Source organism: Bos indicus x Bos taurus, chromosome 15, assembly GCF_003369695.1.
Source record: "Bos indicus x Bos taurus breed Angus x Brahman F1 hybrid chromosome 15, Bos_hybrid_MaternalHap_v2.0, whole genome shotgun sequence".
Taxonomy (NCBI): Eukaryota; Metazoa; Chordata; class Mammalia; order Artiodactyla; family Bovidae; genus Bos; species Bos indicus x Bos taurus.
Window position 1 is genome coordinate 1,548,230 of NC_040090.1, and position 22,266 is coordinate 1,570,495.

The 22,266-nt window shown below is 51.1% G+C and overlaps 1 protein-coding gene across 3 annotated transcripts in view; it reads right to left on the reverse strand.

Moving 5' to 3' along the window:
* The window catches only part of DTX4 (deltex E3 ubiquitin ligase 4), a 44,100-nt gene that overhangs the window by 4,716 nt on the left and 17,118 nt on the right, over nucleotides 1–22,266 (reverse strand). For all 3 annotated transcript variants that reach the window (XM_027562230.1, XM_027562229.1, XM_027562228.1), the window contains exons 3-8: nucleotides 21,367–21,428; nucleotides 20,587–20,748; nucleotides 18,151–18,212; nucleotides 16,682–16,834; nucleotides 13,025–13,186; nucleotides 4,248–4,337 (exon numbers count right to left, since the gene is read on the reverse strand). In XM_027562230.1, coding sequence (XP_027418031.1) covers nucleotides 4,248–4,337; nucleotides 13,025–13,186; nucleotides 16,682–16,834; nucleotides 18,151–18,212; nucleotides 20,587–20,748; nucleotides 21,367–21,428 — 691 coding nt within the window. The remainder of the gene's footprint in view (nucleotides 1–4,247; nucleotides 4,338–13,024; nucleotides 13,187–16,681; nucleotides 16,835–18,150; nucleotides 18,213–20,586; nucleotides 20,749–21,366; nucleotides 21,429–22,266) is intronic.

Genomic DNA, 22,266 nt, shown 5'->3' on the forward strand with positions numbered 1-22,266 from the left:
TGCTTTGCAGTAAGAGAAGGCCCTGCAGCTAGAGAAAAGTCTGTGTGGTGAAGAGCCAGCATGAAGACCCAGAACAGTTAAAAAAAAAAATAAAAGGCTGGAAGATGCTGAAACTAAGAGCCACCACTTCCTGACTGCTTACCTACTAAGTGCCAGACTCTGGTTCATCTAATGGTCCTAACAGTTGGCTATGACAGGATACTCATTATCCCTTCTCTGCGGAAGAGGAAACAGGTTCGGAGGATAACAGATGTGTCTGGGTCATGCAGCTCAAAAGTGCCAGAGCGGGCCCTGACTTCAGACCTGCCTGCCTTTACATTCTGGTCTCAGGCATGACTCTGCTGACCCACAAGTGGGTGTCAGGATAGATTTCATGGAGGGGATGCTTGTGAGCTGAGTCTCAGAGAGCGGGGAGGATTTGAGGTGTATTAATAGAGAAGAATGTACAGGCACAGGGAAGACATATCATCCAAGGCACAGATCACTGCTGCCACCAAACTGGGCATTTCACAAAATGCTTATTGTTATTGTTGCTTAGTTGTTAACTTGTATCCGACTCTTTGGTGACCCCATGGACTGCAGCCCACCTGGCTCCTCTGTCCATGGAATTTCCCAAGCAAGAACACTGGAGTAGATTGCCATTTCCTTTTCCAGGGAATCGTCCCAACCCAGGGATCAAACCCACATCTCCTGCCTTGGCCAGTGGATTCTTTACCACTGAGCCACCAAGGAAGCCTTTCATCAATGCTGTGTGTGCTAGTCGCTCAGCTGTATGTTACTCAGCAACTCCTTGGACTGTAGCCCAAGCTTCTCTGTCCATGGGATTCTCTAGGCAAGAATATTGGAGTGGGTTGCCGTTTCCTCCTCCAGGGGATCTTCCTGACCCAGGGATTGAACCCGGGTCTCCCGCATTGCAGGCAGACTCTTCACAAATGTGAAGAAACTCTTCACAAGAAAGAATTCTTCATTTAACTCTTACAACATCCTGTCCACAGAGCTGGAAATGATCACACGCTTTCAGGGAGTAGGAGACCGAGACTCAAATCAACTTCATGTCCATTTCCCACACGTGGTAAACGGCAGGACTAGGATCTGAAGCCAGGCTGGTCTGGCTTCAAAGCTTACGCTCTATCACCTTGCTCTGCAAAGGAACCCAGGGTGAGGGTCTGAGAACAGCAAGCATGGGGGATACAGGCGAGGACCGGGTGGGAAGGGACAATTCAGACCCAAACTGTGGGAGGTCTTGTCTACTGAACTGAGAAAACCATCCTAACAGTTTTGCGTTTTCTTCTCTCACTTTATTTCTGTTAAACAAAGGAGACTGATGTGGGAAACTGTGTTTTAGAATCACTATTCTGGTGACAGATAACTAGTTTGGAGGATTAGGAAAAGATTCAAGTGGTTCGGAGGGCAGTGCAGGGAGGAGTGTGTGTCTCAGGGCCATGTTCATGTGCCCAGCATGGTTCCAGGGATACAGAGCATGGTAAGTCCCCGAGATATGAGTAAGGATAGCACATCCGTTAAGTCCAGTGCATTCATAAGTCCAACCCAACTACACAGACAGCTATACAGTACTATACCATAATAGTAGCTTATAATATTTTCACACAAATATTACATAAAAAAACAAACAGAAAATAAGGAAAACATTTTTAATCTTACATACAGTACCTTGGATGTGAGCGTTGGACTATAAAGAAAGATGAATGCCAAAGAATTGATGCTTTTGAACTGTGGTGTTGGGGAAGACTCTTGAGAGTCCCTTGGACTGCAAGGAGATCCAACCAGTCCATCCTAAAGGAGATCAGCCCTGAATGTTCATTGGAAGGACTGATGTTGAAGCTGAAACTCCAATACTCCAGCTACCTGATGCGAAGAGCTGACTCATTGGAAAAGACCCTGATGCTGCGAAAGACTGAGGGCAGAAGGAGAAGGGGATGACAGAGAGGACGAGATGGCTGGATGGCATCACTGAATCAATGGACATGAGTTTGAGTGAACTCTGGGCATTGGTGATGGACAGGGAGGCCTGGAGTGCTGCAGCCATGGGGTGGCAAAGAGTCGGAGCAACTGAACTGAACTGAACTGAACAGCACCTTGAAATCATAGTACGACAGCTGGCACACGGGGGCCGGCATCGAGTGGACAGGCGAAGAGAGTCCCTGATTAGAGCAGGGAGAGGACGTGGGAGGTGGTGGAGCTGAGGGACCATCAGCAGCAGGAGACGGGGGGTGAGCTGCAATGTCACTCACGCCTGATGCTGGTGGAACGCACGCTGGCATCTTCGAAAGTTCACAACTTGAAGGTTCGCATGTAGGGGACTTAGTGTATGTCATTAACAAAAAGAAGGAGACCTGGCGGAGAAACAGCTCTTGGCAAGAGGATTCACGTTTTAACCACAGGACTTGATGGTGGGGTCATCTAGCCAGCAGTTGGGGCTGCAGGTCTCGGGTGTAGAGACTTGTTGGTTCTGAGCAAATGGGTACCAGGACTGGCCCCGACGACTCATCTGGGGACACTGCACTGGGCACCCCTTCGGGATGACGTGGTGGACTCTCTTGTTGTCCCAGACTCTCTGCTTCTCCCGCTGTGAGAGGCTGTAGGCACGCTCTTTGCCGAGGAGCCTCCTGGTCTGGCTTGCTTGTGACTTGCGGGAGCCTATGAAAGGCACGGGCTTCCCTGGTGGTGCAGATGGTAAAGAATCTGCTTCCCAATACAGAAGATGTGGGTTCAGTCCCGGGGTTGGGAAGATCCCCTGGAGGAGGAAATGGCAACCCACTCCAGTGTTGTTGCCTGGGAAATCCCATGGACAGAGGAGGCTGGCGGGCTATAGTCCATGGGGTCACAAAAGAGTCGGACACAGCTTAGCAACTGCACAGCATGAGCAGAAGTGACAAGCTTCAGGGGGAAGCTTTGATGGGATTGTAGAATCCACTTGCATTCTCTCTTGGTCCTCTGCCCCATTCCATGGGGAGGGAATGGACCAGGGAAGCAGATCTCTTTCTCCCTGAATTTTAGAACCGAATCCTTGAAAGCTGACCCACAGCAGCCACTGAGTCATAGTCAGTAAAACACAAACTGTATGAGAAATAAACGTGGGCTGGAGGAAGCCACCGAGATTTAGAGGCTGTTGTTACGTGCCATGACCTAGAGAGAGCTAACCAAGACGCACCTCTTGGCCAATAAATCAACAGTTCTTTTCGCTTTTGAGATCAGGAAAGGTTTTAAAAAACCCAGTGATTTTTCTGGGCTTATCCGCAGAAAAAATGAACATGAAGTTGTAATTCTAACTTTCGAGTTCATGAGACCACTGAAGCCTCCCCCAGAATCACTAGGAATCCAGAAACCCAGCGATTTTTCCCTCTGCTCTTTTGGGGAAAGTCAAAGTATTCATTGACTGAGTCCCTGGTGGCTCAGTGGTAAACAATCTGCCTGCCAATGCCAGCAACTCGGGTTTGATCCCTGGGTCAAGAAGATCCCCTGGAGAAGGAAATGGCAACCCACTCCAGTATTCTTGCCTGGGAAATCCCATGGACAGGGAAGGTTAGTGGGCTACAGTCCATGGGGTCACAAAGAGTCAGCCATGACTTAGCAACTAAATAACAACAAAAATCTTCATTACAGAGAACAGTAAAATGCCACAGATTAAGATCCCTGCTCAGAGCGGTGCTTCACAAGCGCTCAGGTGCTGTCAGGCCCCCTGAGATCTGGTTAAATGAAGTAGTTCTAAGGACCTGTATTTACATCGAGCTCCCAGATGTTGCTACTGCTGCTCTTCCCAGGACCTGCCAGTAAGCAGCAAAGCTCTAGAGGAAGAACCTAAAATAGATGAATTGTTGCCCGTAAAATCCAGGAGAGAAAAAAGCCAAAAGTCCAGCCCCCACCATGCTACAAAAGCAAAATTGTAGTCATATCTCTTCGCTCCTTTAGCTAACTCCACTATGACTTGGGACATTTTTTTTTTTTTTTTTGGACCCAGACCATTTGTAAAGTCTTTATTGAATCTGTTACAATATTGCTTCTGTTTTCATTTTGGTGACTTGGCTGCAAGGCGTCAGGGATCTTAGTTCCCCAACCAGGAATCGAACCTGCACCCTTGCATGGGAAGGCAGAGTTTTGACACTGGACCATCAGAGAAGTCTCTCTATGGTGACTTGATTACACAGGCATCTAGAGCTAAGAGACCCAGTTCTGCTCAGCACCACTGGGAGCAGAGCTGGGGCCGGGACGCCGACACCTGCCCTCACCTTTCTCCCTTTCTCGCTGTCCGGGAGGTAACAATGTCGAGGGAAGCCACGGGCGCTGAAGCTTTTCCCAGGATTTGGGTGTTCCGGCCCCTGAAAGCAGCAAAAAGAAAGCAAAGAGCATTTTTAAAAGTGTTTCAGATAAGGGTTGTGATTGATCCAAATACTGATGGATCCAAATATTATTATCCATATAATAATAGCCATCGGGTCTAGACAGAGAACAGACCCAAGGAGCGATGGGGCGGTGGTTTAACACATACCGGGGTCCTTGGACCCAGGTCAGGACTCAGAGTGGGGGCCTCCCAGCTGTGTGAGCCGGAGCTGCCATCTCAGAGGCTGTCGGTGACCCAGGCCTCAAGGAGGGAAGACGTGCAATGCTCACTTTGTAGGACGTGATGTTAGGTGAGCCTGGCGCACTCTCAGAGCCCGGGAGCTGTTTATATCACCTTGGTCAGCATCTCTTCCGGCTCTTTTGTTTCACAAAAGAGGAGAACTGCAGCCCCAGAGGTTACATGACTTCCGTAGCATTAACAGCTTTGCCAGAACCTCAGCCCAGGTTTCCTGGCTTGTACTCTGGATTGTTGAACTGCTGAACTGCTCAGAATGACCCACGTGCTTCTGAGCTCTGAGCCAAGAGCCGAGAGATCAGAATGATCTGAATGACTCTTGGGGATTTTCTCCTCGGTCCTCACGGGTGTCGGTCTGTTTCCTTATTGAACGACATGCCTTGGCATCTGCATGACTAAAAATCTCCTAAGATTTCAACTGTCACCACCCAACACCCCTGTGAAACAAGCCGTCTCAGGCCACCAGGTGAGAAAGAAACTGAAGCAGAGTTTAGCCAAAAGCCAGTCTTCCTAATCAGGGTTCAGAACAATCTACTGGCCTGTATGAGAAGCTCATGAAAAATGAGGGATTTCCTCCCAGTATCAATACACATATTTCTCCTCTACACCCACGTGCTTGTGTATCATTTCTGAGCAGCCCAGTCCCTCCTCAGAGGGTATGAAACCCTGTTTTAAAATCCCTTCTAGACAAAGCCAATAGAGTATGGATGATTCCACACCACTCCTGGCACAAGCTCTCACACAGGAGACCAGCAACTATCTCACGGCTGAACAAGTGAATGAGTGAGCGAATGAGTCGTAACCAAACTGCAAGAAAAAACACAGATTTCCCGTTTTCCCTTACTAACATGACAGTTCCAAAACAATTTAAAAATTATGTGATTAAAACAAAAATGAATCCCATGGTTCAGACTGTCTATGATTTTGCAAACTGAGCAGCAGGAGTCCAATGAGGCCTCAGGGAAGGAGAGATTACAGGGATCGGAAAGAGGCGGCAGTGTCTTCTGGGAGACGCGGGACCGGAAGTTTCTGAATTTCATGTTCATGTGAAAGCACGTTGACAACATTCCCGCAGCCAAGGCTGTTTCTAAGCCAGGCTGGATGACTGGTGCCGATTCTGACTGTGGCTCCACTCCCCTCTCCCGCCCAGGATGTCTCTGTCATGTGGCCAGTGCAGAAGCCTGCCTAGCACCAGCTAAGCTCAGCAGTCACGACTTGCCCTGGGCCCACTCACAGCTTCTCCCCCAAAGAATCGTCCCCTGCAGGGAAGGCAGAGCTTACAGGTCCTCACTTCGCATGACAGCCCAAGCCCACGTGGCCCTTGGAGTCTCCAGGGATGGACATGGCATGGAGGATACAGGCACTGACTCTCGGGGGAGGTCTATGGACCACCTGTCAGGACAGTGCCCAGATGCATGCCCTTCGACACAAGCCTGGGCTTTCTTGGGGGAGCCGTGGTGCCTACAGGGGCGGCAGGTGGGCACCTCTGGACCCTCATGTGGGATCTCTACCCTCTAGTCCTGAAGCCTGGAAAAACACTGCATCCTCCCAAGTGGTTTCCCCACCCCAAACTTTGCCCCCTGCAGTCTGTCCTGCTTTCCACCAAGTCCGCAGGCTGTTTCTTGGGATTCCCATATTTCCATTCATTTCCCCATCGCGCCCTCAGCAGCCCTAGAGTCACCCCTGAAGTCTCATTTGTCCTCACATCCAATGGCATTGCCCTGGTCCAGAGTCCTCCTGGGGTCACTGCTGGAAGCAGTGGTCCCCTAATGGGGTGGTGAGGTCATCTCGACTCTGGCTAGACTGGCTTTGCTAAAGCATCATCCCAACCACGTGACCTCCCATGATCCTAGCCACCCGCCCAATGACCTTCAAGGACCAGCCGTGCCCCCAGCCTGCCGAGGAGAGTCATCGGTCCCCGCCACAATGGTCAGGGCCTCCCCAGACCAGGTCACTGTCTTCCCCCAACCGCCTGCTCCCTCCTCCTCTCCACCAGTCGGGCAACTCAACCCAGATTAAACTTCTTTACGGGCCTCCTATAGCCCTCCTGTCTCTCCTCTGAAACTCCGCTGTGCCTGCCAACTAAAAAACGTTCCCCTTTATGGTCGCCAGCGGGGAGGGATGGAGGGAAGGGCTAGCTAGGGAGTCTGGGATGGACATGCACACGCTGCTGTATTTAAAAGGGACAGCACATGCAGCTCTGTTCAATGTTATGTGGCAGCCTGGATGGGAGGGGAGAATGGATACATGTACATGTATGGCTGAGTCCCTTTGCTGTTCACCAGCAACAATCACAGCATTGTTCATCTGTTATTTCCCGGTACGGGTTTCCCTTGTGGCTCACCTGGTAAAGAGTCTGCCTGCAATTCGGGAGACCTAGGTTCGATCCCTGGGTTGGGAAGATCCCCTGAAGAAGGGAAAGGCCACCTACTCCAGCATTCTGGCCTGGAGAACTCCATGGATAGTCCATGGGGTCGCAAAGAATTGGACAGGACTGAGCAACTTTCACTTTCACTTTCTATATCCCAGTATAAACTAAAAAGTCAAAGAAATAATAAAATGCTAAAAACTTTCTCTTCCATTTCTTCATGTCTTTGCTCTACTACTGAGGGCCCTGCCCCAGAAAGGCTCCTCTGACTGTCCCAGACAGACAGACAGACATAGGCCCCCTTCCTTGCCCTGACAAGTAGGATACTCAAAAATGATGGGGGCCAGGTACTGAGCACCTTGGTCCTGTGCCCGGGACCTTCATATGCACACACAAACATTATCACCCATCTTTACAAAACCCCTGCATACTGGCTTCATGGTTGTGCAGATAAAGAAACAGGGCTCAGGAGAGTCCAGCGGTCAAGGTCCAAAATCCCCTGCGAAGGAGGACATCAGCCAAGGGTCAGAACCGGGCCCATCAGACGCTGAAGTCCTTGTCTTGCCCCTGTGCCTGTCCCACCCTGCTTCCCACGGCTCGTATCAACGGTGCCCATCGGTTTCTACTCTAGAGCTCAGTGACGTGTACCTATTTCTTCTTGACTGGTTGCTAACTCCTTCAAAGAAGAACCGTGTTTTTTATTCAGTTCTTCTGCAGGCTGTTAGGTTTCCCTGTTTTATTTCTTCCCAGTCCCACTAGAATGGGGACTTCGGAGGAGTAAAGATTGTGTCTGTGTCACTCACCATTCTTCCTCTAGCACCTAGTTTGGCTTACAATTGACTCTCAGATATTTGTTAAATAAAAGACAAAAGGGAGGAAGGCGAGGAGGAAGGAGGAGAGGAGGGTAAACTAATAAATATTTGGTAAATAAAGGAATCCAGGGAGCCCCCTAGAACATTTAGAAAAAGCTTCAATGATGAAGGAAGGGACTCATTTGTATCTGTTGTTGTTCAGTCGCTCAGTCGTGTCGGACTCTTTGAGACCCCGTGGACTGTGGCCTGCCAGGCTCCTCTGTCCATGGGATTCTCCAGGCAAGAACACTGGAGTGGGTTGCCATTTTCTTCTCCAGGGGATCTTCCTGGACCAGGAATCAAACCCACATCTCCTGCACTAGCAGGTGGAATCTTTACCACTAAGCCACCTGGGAAACCCCACATTTGTATTTACTGACTGGGAAATTGTTCAGTTTCTTCCTATGGGCTGTCTTTAGAAGACTCACAAGAAGAAAGACACGCCCACAAAAGTCAAGGACTATCAACTTACACATGCAAATACCGTCTGACAAAAAAGATTCCACTTCTAGAAAATTATTCTATGGAGATACTCACAGGCATGAGAGGTTATTCATTATGGCATTATTTGTTAAAGCAAAAGGTTGGAAACAATCCATACGCCCATCACATGGAGACTGCTGAATACAAATTATAGCCCCTTTATACAAGGGATGATTATGCAAAGCTAAGCACGAATGCGGAAGTTCTCTTTCTATGGACATGGGAAGATCTACACACTATATTGTGCGTTGAAAATACAGCGTGCAGAACAATGTGGCTGATACGTCACCCTTTGTGTGAAGCTGGGAGGAGTGGAAGAATCTTTGTTGCAAATGCACAAAGAACCCTGGAAGGACGCATAAGAAAGTAAGGACAGCGGTGGTGAGGGGGGAGGGGGAGACTGGATGGAGGGGCCCCAGAGTGGGAAGGAGACTTTCCACAGGGTAACATCATCTTAGCAGCTCAGGCTGCTCTAACAGAATGACAGCAAAAACAACAGGAATTCTTTTTTCACAGTTCCTGAGGCTGGGGAGTTTAAGACCAAGGTGTGGGCAGACTCGGTGTCTGATGAGACTCTACCACGTAAATTGTTTGCTTTCACAGGTTCACAGCTGGAGATGAAGTGGCCTCAGGAGGAACTATACCTTCAGTCTCATCTCGCTCTGGTTTAGATGCTATTTTAAAAGACTTTGGACCTAGATTTTAAAGTGCATGCTGGAGCCCTTCCCTGGCGGTCTTGGGGCTAAGACTGTACTACCAAAGCAGGGGACCTGAGTTCAATCCCTGGTCAGGGAACCAGATCCCACGTCAGGGAACTAGATCCCATATGCCCCAAGGAAGACCCGGAGCAGCCAAATAAACAAATAAATACTTTAAAAGAAGAATTACAGTGGGTGCTGGATTGTGCGAAGACTTTTGAGGACTACTGGGATGGGAGAGTTGGACTGTGAAGAAAGCTGAGCGCCGAAGAATTGATGCTTTTGAACTGTGGTGTTGGAGAAGACTCTTGAGAGTCCCTTGGGCTGCAAGGAGATCCAACCAGTCCATTCTAAAGGAGATCAGTTCTGGGTGTTCTTTGGAAGGACTGATGCTAAAGCTGAAACTCCAGTACTTTGGCCACCTCATGTGAAGAGTTGACTCATTGGAAAAGACTCTGATGCTGGGAGGGATTGGGGGCAGGAGGAGAAGGGGATGACAGAGGATGAGATGGCTGGATGGCATCACCGACTCGATGGATGTGAGTCTGAGTGAACTCCAGGAGTTGATGATGGACAGGGAGGCCTGGCGTGCTGCGACATGGGGTTGCAAAGAGTTGGACATGACTGAGCAAATGAACTGAACTGAACTGGGATGGAATGAATGTATTTTGTGGGTAGGAAGGACACAAATTTTCAGAGGCCAGGGGCAAAAAGCTATAGATTGAAAGTCTGGGTTCCCACCAAAATTAATATGTTGAAATCTCACCCCCAATGTGATGGTATTAGGAGGTGGGAGTGTTCTGTGTGGGCGATTAGGTGAAGCCATTATGAATGGGGTCGTGTGTGTGTGTGTGTGTGTGTGTGTGTGTGTGTTAATCGCTCAGTCATGTCCGACTTTTTGCGATTCCATGGACTGTAACCTACCAGACTCCTCTGTCCATGGGATTCCCCAGGCAAGAAGACTGGAGTGGGTTGCTGTTTCCTTCTCTGATGACCGGGGTTAGCACCCTTATAAAGCAGACACTAGACAGCTCTCTCACTGCTATCACACTGGGACGCAGGGAGAGGGTGGTCCACGAACCAGGAAGAGGCTTTCACCAGACCCCGAGTCTGCTAGCACTTTGATCTTGAACGTCTCAGCCTCCACAAGTATGAAGAATGACATAGATGCACCACTATATATAAAACAGATAACTAATAAGGAACTACTGTACAGCCCAGGGAATTCTACTCAGCACTCTGCAATGACCTACATGGGAAAATAATTTTAAAAAGAGAGGAGATGTATATATATATATATATATATGTATAACTGCAACCATGAAATTAAAAGACACTTATTCCTTGGAAGGAAACTTATGACCAACCTAGACAGCATATTAAAAAGCAGAGACATCATTTTTGTCAACAAAGGTCCATCTAGTCAAAGCTATGGTTTTTCCAGTAGTCATGTATGGATGTGACAGTTGGACCATAAAGAAGTTCAGTTCAGTTCAGTTTAGTCACTCAGTTGTGTCCGACTCTTTGCGACCCCATGAACCGCAGCATGCCAGGCCTCCCTGTCCATCACCAACTCCCAGAGTTCACTCAGACTCATGTCCATCGAGTCAGTGATGCCATCCAGCCATCTCATCCTCTGGCATCCCCTTCTCCTCCTGCCCCCAATCCCTCCCAGCATCAGAGTCTTTTCCAATGAGTCACCTCTTCACATGAGGTGGCCAAAGTACTGGAGTTTCAGCTTTAGCATCATTCCTTCCAAAGAACACCCAGGGCTGATCTCCTTCACAATGGACTGGTTGGATCTCCTTGCAGCCCAAGGGACTCTCAAGAGTCTTCTCCAACACCACAGTTCAAAAGCATCAATTCTTCGGCACTCAGCTTTCTTCACAGTCCAACTCTCACATCTGTACATGACCACTGGAAAAACCATAGCCTTGACTAGACGGACCTTTGTTGGCAAAGTAATGTCTCTGCTTTTGAATATGATATCTAGGTTGGTCATAACTTTCCTTCCAAGGAGTAAGTGTCTTTTAATTTCATGGTTGCAATCACCATCTGCAGTGATTTTGGAGCCCAGAAAAATAAAGTCTGTTTCCACTGTTTCCCCATCTATTTCCCATGAAGTGATGGGACCAGATGCTATGATCTTCGTTTTCTGAATGTTGAGTTTTAAGCCAACTTTTTCACTCTCCTCTTTCACCTTCATCAACAGGCTTTTAGTTCCTCTTCACTTTCTGCCATAAGGGTGGTGTCATCTGCATATCTGAGGTGATTGATATTTCTCCCGGAAATCTTGATTCTAGCTTGTGCTTCCTCCAGCCCAGTGTTTCTCATGATGTACTCTGCATAGAAGTTAAATAAGCAGGGTGACAATATACAGCCTTGACGTACTCCTTTTCCTATTTGGAACCAGTCTGTTGTTCCATGGCCAGTTCTAACTGTTGCTTCCTGGCCTGCATACAAATTTCTCAAGAGGCAGGTCAGGTGGTCTGGTATTCCCGTCTCTTTCAGAATTTTCCAGTTTATTGTGATCCACACAGTCAAAGGCTTTGGCATAGTCAAGAAAGCAGAAATAGATGTTTTTCTGGAACTCTCTTGCTTTTACCATGATCCAGTGGATGTTGGCAATTTGGTCTCTGGTTCCTCTGCCTTTTTTAAAACCAGCTTGAACATCTGGAAATTCATAGTTCATGTATTGCTGAAGCCTGGCTTGGAGAATTTTGAGCATTACTTTACTAGCATGTGAGATGAGTGCAATTGTGTGGTAGTTTGAGCATTCTTTGGCATTGCCTTTCCTTTGGATTGGAATGAAAACTGACTTTTTCCAGTCCTGTGGCCACTGCTGAGTTTTCCAAATTTGCTGGCAAATTGAGTGCAGCACTTTCAAAGCATCATCTTCCAGGATTTGAAATAGCTCAACTGGAATTCCATCACCTCCACTAGCTTTGTTCATAGTGATGCTTTCTAAGGTCCACTTGACTTCACATTCCAGGATGTCTGGCTCTAGGTGAGTGATCACACCATCATGATTATCTGGGTTGTGAAGATCTTTTTTGTACAGTTCTTCTATGTATTCTGTGTATTCTTGCCACCTCTTCTTAACATCTTCTGCTTCTGTTAGGTCCATACCATAAAGAAGGCTGAGTGCCAAAGAATTGATGCTTTTGAACTGTCACGTTGGAGAAGACTCTTCAGAGTCCTTGGACTTCGAGGAGATCCAACCAGTCCATCCTAAAGGATATCAGTCCTGGCTGTTCATTGGAAGGACTGATGTTGAAGCTGAGACTCCAATACTTTGGCCACCTGATGCAAAGGGCCGACTCATTTGAAAAGACCCTGATGCTGGGAAAGATTGAAGGCAGGAGGAGAAGGGGACGACAGAGGATGAGATGGTTGGATGGCGTCACTGACTCAATGGACAAGAGTTTGAGTAAACTCTGGGGGTTGGTGATGGGCAGGGAGGCCTGGTGTGCTGCGGTTCATGGGGTCACGAAGAGTCAGACACAACTGAGCGACTGAACAACAGCAACAACTGAATCACTTTGTTGTACACCTGACACTAACACAAGATGGGAAATCAACTGCACACCATTTTTTTTTAAAGTCTGTGTTTTTTGTTCCCTTTTAAAATTTTACATTGGTGTGTGTGTGCTGAGTCACCTCAGTCATGTCCGACTCTTTGTGACCCCCGGGACTGTAGCCCGCCAGGCTCCTCTGTCCATGGGATTCTCCAGGCAAGGATACTGGAGTGGGGTGCCGTGCCTTCTTCCAGAGCACCTTCCCAACCCAGGGCTCAAACTGGGGTCTCCTTTGGCTCCTACACTACAGGCAGATTCTTTACTGCTGAGCCCCAGGGAATAGCTGATCAACCATGTGGTGTGAGTTTCAGGTGTACAGGAAGTTGGGTTAGACATGAACACATTCTGTGTTTTTCCTTGGTTACAGCAGCCTAAGTGGCCTAAAGACAAACATGGACCTGCAAACATTTAAATATGAAGTCATAAAAGCCAATGGCCAAGGGTGGGCTGACCTGGATGCCGGGGGGGATGCTGTAGATGATCCGGATGGTTCTGCAGTCCGGGTGGCCAGGCAGGGAGTGGGGAATGACGTGGTACTCCATCTTCCCTGGAGGCTGGGTGCCTGTCTTCACCCCGTAAATGGTCTTACAGGTCGGACACTGCAAACTCCCATCCTGAAGAGACAAGGCCCGAACTTCCAGTGTGGGAAACAGGTTTGGTCAGGACCACCCCACCCAATCTCAAAAGGTACCAGAGATAAAGGGCTGGTGTGTTAGTCACTCTGTCATGTCCAACTCTTTGTGACCCCAGGGACAGTAGCCTGCCAGGCTCCTCTGTCCATGGGATTCTCCAGGCAAGAAGACGAGTGGGTTGCCATGCCCTTCTCCAGGGGATCTTCCCGATCCAGGGATGGAACCCAGGTTTCCTGCATTGCAGGCAGATTCTTCACTGTCTGAGTCACCAGGGAAGCCCCAAGAAGTTGGGGTCAGGGGCAAAATGCACCCACACCAGTACTAGATCTTAGCTGCTCCCCTGCCTGCTATCAGGACTACTGAACGCTGAAGTTTTCTCCAGAGCAACAGGAGGAACACTCCAATCCAGCACTGGGCTCCATGCTTGGGGACATATATGAAAGACCTCATCCTTAAGAGGGAGAAGGAAATGGCAACCCACTCCAGTGTTCTTGCCTGGAGAATCTCGTGGACAGGGGAGCCTAGTGGGCTGCTGTCCATGGGGTCGCACAGAGTTGGACACTACTCAAGCGACTTAGCATGCATTGGAGAAGGAAATGGCAACCCACTCCAGTATTCTTGCCTGGAGAATCCTAGGGACAGAGGAGCCTGGTGGGCTGCCGTCTATGGGGTTGCACAGAGTCGGACATGACTGAAGCAACTTAGCAGCAGTAGCATCATCCTTAAGAAGGGGACCAGGATTTACCCTGCTCATCAGGGCTCTGGGGGGCTTCCCAGGTGACTGAGCAACTAACACTTCCACTTTCAGAGTTCTGTTGGGGCAATGGTGGGGGAACTCTGGATTCAATGAGGTGAGGAGTCCTGGTTTCACAGCAGGACCTCATGAAGTGCCGTCTTGGGGTAGAGCCTGGACAGTAAACCCTATTCCCAGGCTTGAAAACAGACAGGGAGTGAGGAGGAGCCTGTGAGTGGGCAGAGAGTGACGTGTGTACAAAGTGCTCTCACGCAGCTGGGACCAGAGCTCTCCAGGACATCCGGGTTTCCTCGGGGAAGACTGGAACTCACTGCGGGGCTATTTAAGGACACTTTAACCCCAACTCCACTCATTTAAAGAAACAGCTTGCATTCAGCTTGTGTTCGTGTGATCAAAGGGTGGGAAGCCAAGGTCAGGGTTCCACTCTCTGCTCTGGTCTTAACTTGCTGCATGACCTTGGATGAATCACCCCATTTCTCTCTGGGCCCTTCTCACCCCTTTTAAAGAAAATAAAAAAGGCATACTTCAAAGTGTAAGTGCAAAAGAGGATAAAAGATCGTGTCCGCACCCTTTTTGAAGCACCATGGAAATAAACGCAAAGGTACGAGATTATTCTTATATGCAGTTATCAAAAGGAGAACGAAGGTGCTAAGAAACCCCTTTAAATCCGAAATAACCTCTTCAAAGGCTGAGTCCTGCTGAAAGTTTTTATTGTAGTGTCAGGAAACTGAGCAGGGAATCCAGACACACAGCATCCATCAATAACTGAGCTCTCTGAGACACAGAAAGATCCCGACATTGGCACTGTGGGAATTTCAACCATAGGACTACATTAGGATGAAGAAAAAAAAATTGTCATAGTACAGAGGTGTCAATTTGAATAAAAAGGGTTGAAAGGGTTAGTCGCTCAGTCACGCTGGACTCCTTGTGACCCTACAGACAGCAGCCTGCCAGGCTCCTCTGTCCATAGAGGGTTCTCCAGGCAAGGATACTGGTGTGGGTAGCCTTTCCCTTCTCAAGGGAATCTTCCCGACCCAGGGATCGAACCCAGGTCTACCTGCATTGCAGGCAGATTCTTTACCGTCTGAGCCACCAGGGGAGCCCCTTTCCCTTTTTCTTCTCACTTTCATCATGTTAGGAAGTAGGGATTGTTCTATTTCCATTTTCCAGATGGGAAATGAAATCTCAGAGAGATTGAAAATCTTGCTGCCCGCAGTCCTTTGGCTCCTCAGCCAGGGTTTGCACTTGGGTAGGCCGCCTTTACTCTTTTCCTCAAGCAGGATAAGGACAGGGCAGCCCCTGAAGGCCAGACATACTTTTGGATGAATAAGTGGTGGGAGGATATCACAAAAATCCCAGACTCTGATGCAATCCCAGCTGGGCCTGGAGAAATGAGAATTCGGAATCCCATAGATGGGGTCAAGGTGACCCAGGCCTGGGACAGAACATGAGAAAAGCCAAGGGCTTTAGGCACTGGTGGCTCAGATGGTAATACATCTGCTTACAATGCGGGAGACCCAGGTTCAATCCCTGGGTTGGGGAGATCTCCTGGAGAAGGAAATAGCAATCCACTCCAGTATTCTTGCCTGGAAAATCCCATGGACAGAGGAACCTGGTAGGCTACAGTCCATGGGGTCGCAAAGAGTTGCACACGACTGAGTGACTTCACTTTCATTTTAGGCGCTGTGTGGAGAGACTTATCATCTGAGGGCACATCCAGGTTCCTGGAAGCCAGCTCTAATGGGGGACCGCCACTCCACTATCATTGGTGGGTAAGACAGGATCACACAGCCCTCCTTTCCAACAGTTGACCTTAAGGGCTTTCCAGCCATCCTTTGACAAAACCTTTAGTGCTTTTGAAAGGACAATGAAAGGCGCCCAAAGAACATGAATGTGACTGAGAAGCACGAGGCCAGGGAGAAGGAAGGGTCACTGGGGAGTCCTGTGCCAGCACGATGGACACTCACCATGGGTCGGTCACTGTAGAAAACTCCCTTCCAAACCCTCAGGGACAGACGTCTACACCTCTCAGACCACCACACAGTGTAGACACTGGGAGGAGTTGGGTTGGTGGTTGTTGTTTAGCCATTCAGTCCTGTCCAACTCTTTTGTGACCCCGTGGACTGTAGCCCACCAGGCTCCTCTGTCCATGGGATTATCCCAGTAAGAATACTAGAGTGGGCTGCTATTATCCTTCTCCAGGGGATATTCCTGACCCAGGGATGGAACTTGAGTCTCCTGCATTGGCAGGTGGGTTCCTTCCCACTGAGCCACCAGGGAAGCTCTGGGAAGGTAGGCAGCATAGCCCAAAAGGGAGGTGCAGACAGATTTTGCCAACATAGTAATTTTGGGGAAAACTGATGAGGCTGAGAACAACCAAGATAATCACTCCTGCTCCTCTGGGCTGCCCCTGCTCGCACGCTCAGTCGCTTCAGTCGTGTCTGACTGTGACCCTGAGGCCCTTAGCCCGGCAGACTCCCCTGTCCATGGGACTCTCCAGGCAAGAATACTGGAGTGGTTGCCATGCCCTCCTCCAGGGATCTTCCCCACCCAGGGATTAAGCCTGCGTCTTCTGCATTGCAGGTGGATTCTTCACCGTTGAGCCACCAGGGAAGCCTGGGGGTGCCTCTAAGACCCCCGAAAGCACCTGGGTGCCACTCCAATAAGGCCTCCAGGCTTGGGTGCTGCCTGGGAGGTGGTGGCACCCCTGAGCTGGCACCCACCTTGTTGCCATTGTTGTACATGGCCACCAAGCAATAGACGTGGTAGACGTGGCCACACCGGGACAGCTTGCCCACCAGGTCCGGCTTGACGGTGGGCTGGGGGCCCTTGTAGCCGGATGGGGCCGTGAGGCGCTCCATGCAGATGGTGCAGTCCTGGGGGCAGAAAGGGGCAGAGGAGAAAGACCGTCAGTTCCCACTCAGCCTGGGAGGCCACAGCACCTCCACGGTCTTCCAGCATGATCTCAGCTGCCAAGCGGCTGCTGCTGCTGCTCCTCCAGAAAGCCCACAAACAGGAGAACACGCGCCACTGGGAATCTAGACAGAATTCTGTCTTCTTTGGCACAGCAGAGTAACTCTTGAACTAATTCCTGATGGTGATACATGTTAATTTAGGCTGCCAAACAGAATGATAGCCCCTCCTTGGGGGCTGTGACTATCCCTCCGTGGGATCCCTCAGAGGTCTGTGCAGGAAACCAACCCTTGCTGATTTGACCCACTGACCGTTTACTTATTTAAGTGGACATTTGTAAAGGAACTGTATTTGAAGTGCCCTGGAGAGGCTGCAGCATGTTTCAACATTTGGGGCTGGATAATTCTTTGCTGAGGACTTCCCTGCTGGTCCGGTGGTTAACAGTCCACCTGCTAATGAAGGGGACACGGGTTTGATCCCTGGTCCGGAAAGATTCCATACGCTGCAGGGCAACTAAGCCCACACACGGCAACCACCGAAGCCCTGTGTTCCAGAGCCCCTGGTCTAGAACAAAGGAGGAGGCGGCAGAGAAGAGACGTCAGATAGATCGCATGGCCAACTCAGTCAACATGACTCTGAGCAAACTCCGGGAGACAGTGGAGGACAGGAGAGCCTGGCAGGCTCCAGTCCACATGGCCGCAAAAAGTCAGGCGTGACTCAGCGACTGAACAAAAACAGTTCTTCGCTGCGGGTGCTGTCCCGGGCCCTCCTGAGCAAGGTGGTGGGTTTAGCAGCATCTTTGGCCTTGGCCTGCTGGATGCCACCAGCGTCTCCTCTTCCCTCCAGTTCTGTAAAATCGCCTCTGGTTGAGAATCTCTGATCACCATCAAGCCCATTTTTAAGTCGGTTCCCATAGCTTATCACACCACTTTGCTTAAATTCATGGTAAGACAGTTGAGCACCAGTCAGCAGTTTGCTGAACAGGCAGGTGTGAGAAGTTAAGCCACAGCTGTGGCCCAAAACATCCACTCCGACCAGCTCTGAGTTGGTCGGGACCCAGAAAGCAGTGCCAGCTGCGTCCTGCAGAAATCTGGCCGGGGAGATGACTGGGGGGTGGGGAGGGTGAATGCCCCCACCTCCTGCAGAAATCTGGCCGGGGAGATGACCGGGGGAGGGGAGGGTGAATCCCCCCACCTCCTGCAGAAATCTGGCCGGGGAGATGACTGGGGGTGGGGTGGGGAGGGTGAATCCCCCCACCCCCCGCCAGCCCTGGACTCACCTCGTCTGGCGGATGCCGGACTTTCTGCAGATACTTCTTCAGCACTTCTTCTGGGGTTTTCCCTGTGGGGACAGGATGATCAGGGGGCCAACAAGACAAGCTGGACATGCCAGAGAGGGGGGCGTTGTCAGCCAGGCTCAGAGCTTTCAGAAAAGACAAGGAACCACCGCGCAGTTGGATTTAAGGATGCAAAGGGGACACGGGGTGGACGCGGGAGCCAGGTGGTCTGAGGAGGGGGGTGTTTAAGTTCGCCTCATCTCCTGCCATCACCTCCCTGACACCAGCCTGCCTAATCACAACAAGCCCACTTTTTCACTGGCACGGGCCAGTGGGCTTCCCTTCCCCAACGTCAAAGAGCCTGGACCTGCCCAAAGGCTGCACCGGGCTAACAGTAACGAAAACTCTCTGTAAACAGTTTCACGTCTTAAGACATTGGGCCGGTTTACGGCATTCCCTTCCCAATGTGCTAAGGACCGTCTTGATCTGTAACGTGGCGTCAAAGCGCCATCATTTTTACGGGAAACCGGGACTTGACGACCTCAGCTTTCTGCCAGCCTTCCTCCTGTTGACGGTGCGGTCGCTGCCCAGCAGTAGGGAGAGGATGATGCATCCTGGCGGGGGCAGTGACTCTGGGATTTGGGGGGAGGGGGAGCCAGGCCCCTAGGAGGCAGCCAGGACTAAAAGCAGGGGTTGGCAGGAGACAGCCTTGCCAAGGGGCAGGGAGGAATAAAGGGCTGGAGCCTCCTTGGCGACTCTCTGACCTTCTCTGAGCTTCTGTTTCTCGCCTAGACAGTGGGCAAGAACAACAGCACCTGCCCAGAGGGGCGCTTGGACAATTAAACGACATACAATTAAATGGACCTAAAGCCCTGTGGCACTTAGCCTGCTAAGAGTCAAGTAAGTGCTATTAATAATAACAGGAAGAATGGGAAAGCGCAAAATCCCATCATTTCCTATGAGACCGCCAGGAAGATGAGCGAGTTCATTCAAGCAGAGAAGCGTCGATAGACTGGAAAAGTAGGACAAGCGTTTCACGAAGTGGAGCCTCCAGCGTCCAAAAGCTGTGGCGCAGGCCCTCCCTCCCCGCTGCCCTGCTCGCCCTCCCTCCCCGCTGCCCTGCTCGCCCTCCCTCCCTGCTGCCCTGCTCGCCCTCCCTCCCCGCGGGCCTGCTCGCCCTCCCTCCCCGCGGGCCTGCTCGCCCTCCCTCCCCGCTGCCCTGCTCGCCCTCCCTCCCCGCGGGCCTGCTCGCCCTCCCTCCCCGCTGCCCTGCTCGCCCTCCCTCCCCGCTGCCCTGCTCGCCCTCCCTCCCCGCTGGCCTGCTCGCCCTCCCTCCCCGCTGCCCTGCTCGCCCTCCCTCCCCGCTGCCCTGCTCGCCCTCCCTCCCCGCTGGCCTGCTCGCCCTCCCTCCCCGCTGGCCTGCTCGCCCTCCCTCCCCGCTGGCCTGCTCGCCCTCCCTCCCCGCTGCCCTGCTCCTCTAACAAGAATTAAGCTTCTGTCGACTGAGAGCCTCTTGCTTGCTGAGATAAGTTATAACATGCTTACGATCCCACTGAAACCTCACCAGTTTGCAAGGGGAGGGCTTAGGGCTGATGGTCGAATCATTTAGAAATTGATACTAGAGACCAGGGGTTTCCCAGGTGGTGTCAGTGGTTAAGAATTTGCCTGCCAAAGCAGGAGATGCAGGCTCAATCCCTGGGTCGGGAAGATCCCCTGGAGGAGGAAATGGCAACCCACTCCAGGATTCCTGCCTGGGAAATCCCCTGGACAGAGGAACCTGGCGGGCTCCAGTCCAGGGGGCCACAAAGAGTTGGACATGACTTAGCCACTACACACATACACACACACACACACACCCCAGAGCTAGAGAGAGCAGCTGTAGAGGTCAGGCTGGGTCCTTGGGGCACAGGTATATTGACTCTTAGCTGCGGGACTGTGAGGAGGGGATGAGCTCTTGAAGGAGGGTCAAGCAGCCAGAGCTTCTGGAGTATCCCAAGGGACACGAGAAGTGACTTCCACTGCCTTCCAGGACACACCTGCTGGGTACCGGCTGTGTGTATTGTAAAGGGGAGAGAATTGAGGCAGCCTGGGGTCTCGTGACTTGCAGGGCACAAAGTTGGGATCTGAATCCAGGCTGTTCGGGTTCCCATGCTGAGGTGCTCCATCTCTCTAGTGTGTATTCTCTGTGTCACACGCTGTATCTTCATGTGTCTGTATTGTTGCCCTGAATTTCTCTGTTTCTCAAAGGGTCTCCATCAGATCCAAACCTATCCACTTTGGTGTAATCCTCAGAGTGGGGATTAGTTAGCCCATTTAGCAGATGCAGAAACCGAGGCACAGAAGGCACGGGTGTGATCCTCAGTGGTGGAGACAGCTGGGCTGGGAGCCAATCTGTGACCACCCCCGCCCCAGGACTCCTTTGGACAAGGAGGCTGATACCTTTCTTGGCTTGCTTCTTGGTGGTCTTGCGGCTTGTGTTGGAAACCCCGGGGATGGATTTTATTTCGCTCTTGCTGACGGGGGGTGGGTGAAGGACCAGCTTTGGTGGCCGGGTGAGACACACAGGCAGCCCTGCTGCGCTCATGAGGATCCCAGTGATTCCTGGAAGACAACGGCACCAGGGAGGAGGGCGGAGGGTCAGCCCCCAGCCCGCTCCACACTCCCCTCCCAGTAACCCGCTCGCCCCTTCTCCACACAGATCCTCCCAGAAACACGTCCATCCCCCCTTCTCCACAGTGAGCTTTGCGTTTTGCAATCACTTCGCCCAAACTGTTCCTGCCCTTCCCGTCCACCCCCTCAGGCCCTCGTCTGTCTCAGTCACCACCAGGATTCTCTCTTTTTACAAGCGTCCATGACACCTGTTGCTTTTGCTCTTCTTGTTTTTAACTTCTTTTTATTTGTTCTTAAACTTTTCATTTCGTGTTGGGGTACAGTGGATGAACAATGTGGTGACAGTCTCAGGGGAACTACATTTCCATGCGTCCATCCCGCTATAAACTGCCCTCCCGCCCGGGCTGACATGACACTGAGCTGAGTCTGCTGTGCCCTGCAGTAGGTCCTTGTTACTTGTCGGTTTATCATGGACCAGCACGGACCGTGCAGGCCACGGGGTCGCAAAGGACACGCCTGAGCGACTTTCACTGCACTCAGTGCTTGCACGTCCGTCCCAAAGGCCCTCCTAGTCTCCCCCTTTTCTCCCTTCGGCCGGGGCTTCCTTACCTGCCAGCGCAGGGTTGACGGGGCTGGACCCACTCAGGTTCTTCACGGGGACAGTGGGGACCCTGCAGAAGCACAGAGCAGACACATCACGCTTTCGACAAGCGGGAAAAGGGCCACAGTGCTGGGAGCCCCAGAGCGTCAGGGGTTCCCCTGTTACAGGAGCCACTTGCTCCTCCTAAAGCCGCAGTCAGCCCACAGCCAGAGCTGAGCCCTTCAAACCCCAGCAGAGCACATTACAGCTCCACTCAGAACCTCACAGCCCCGAACGGACCAGGGCTCCCTCAGGTTCCGCGAGGCCTGTCCCGCCCTGTAGAGCCACCGAACAGCCCGCCCGAGCACCCCCCACCAGCTCCCTGGTCTGCCCCGAGTCACTCATCTCCTCCCGTGATGTCGCTGTCCCTCCTGCAGGCCGGGCACACCCCAGCCTCAGGGCCTTTGCACCTGCGGTTCCCTCTGCCTGAAGTGTTTTTCCACCTGACCCCTGCTTGGCTCCCTGCTACAGATCCTTCAGTACGGGCTCCGACGTGCCCTACTCAGCGATGTCCCTGAGGCCATCTCATTTAACACGGCTACCCACCCCTCCACCCAACCCTGAGATGCCAAGTCCTCTTCCTTGGTCCTTTTTGCTTTTTGCCCACACTGGTCGACCTGCAGGATCTTAGTTCCCTGACCAGGGATTGAACCTGGGATCCCGGCAGTGAAGTCCTAACCACCGGGCCACCAGGGAAGTCCCACTTATGGTCTTTTGAAATAAATTGTTACTTTTTATCTCCCCTCTCGAAATCTACGCTCTATCAGGACAAATATTGCTGTCTGTTTCATTCAGAGCCTGACACTTCATGAATATGGCATTTCATGAGTATCAGTGGAAGCAATGAAATGAAAAAAAAAAAAAAAAGA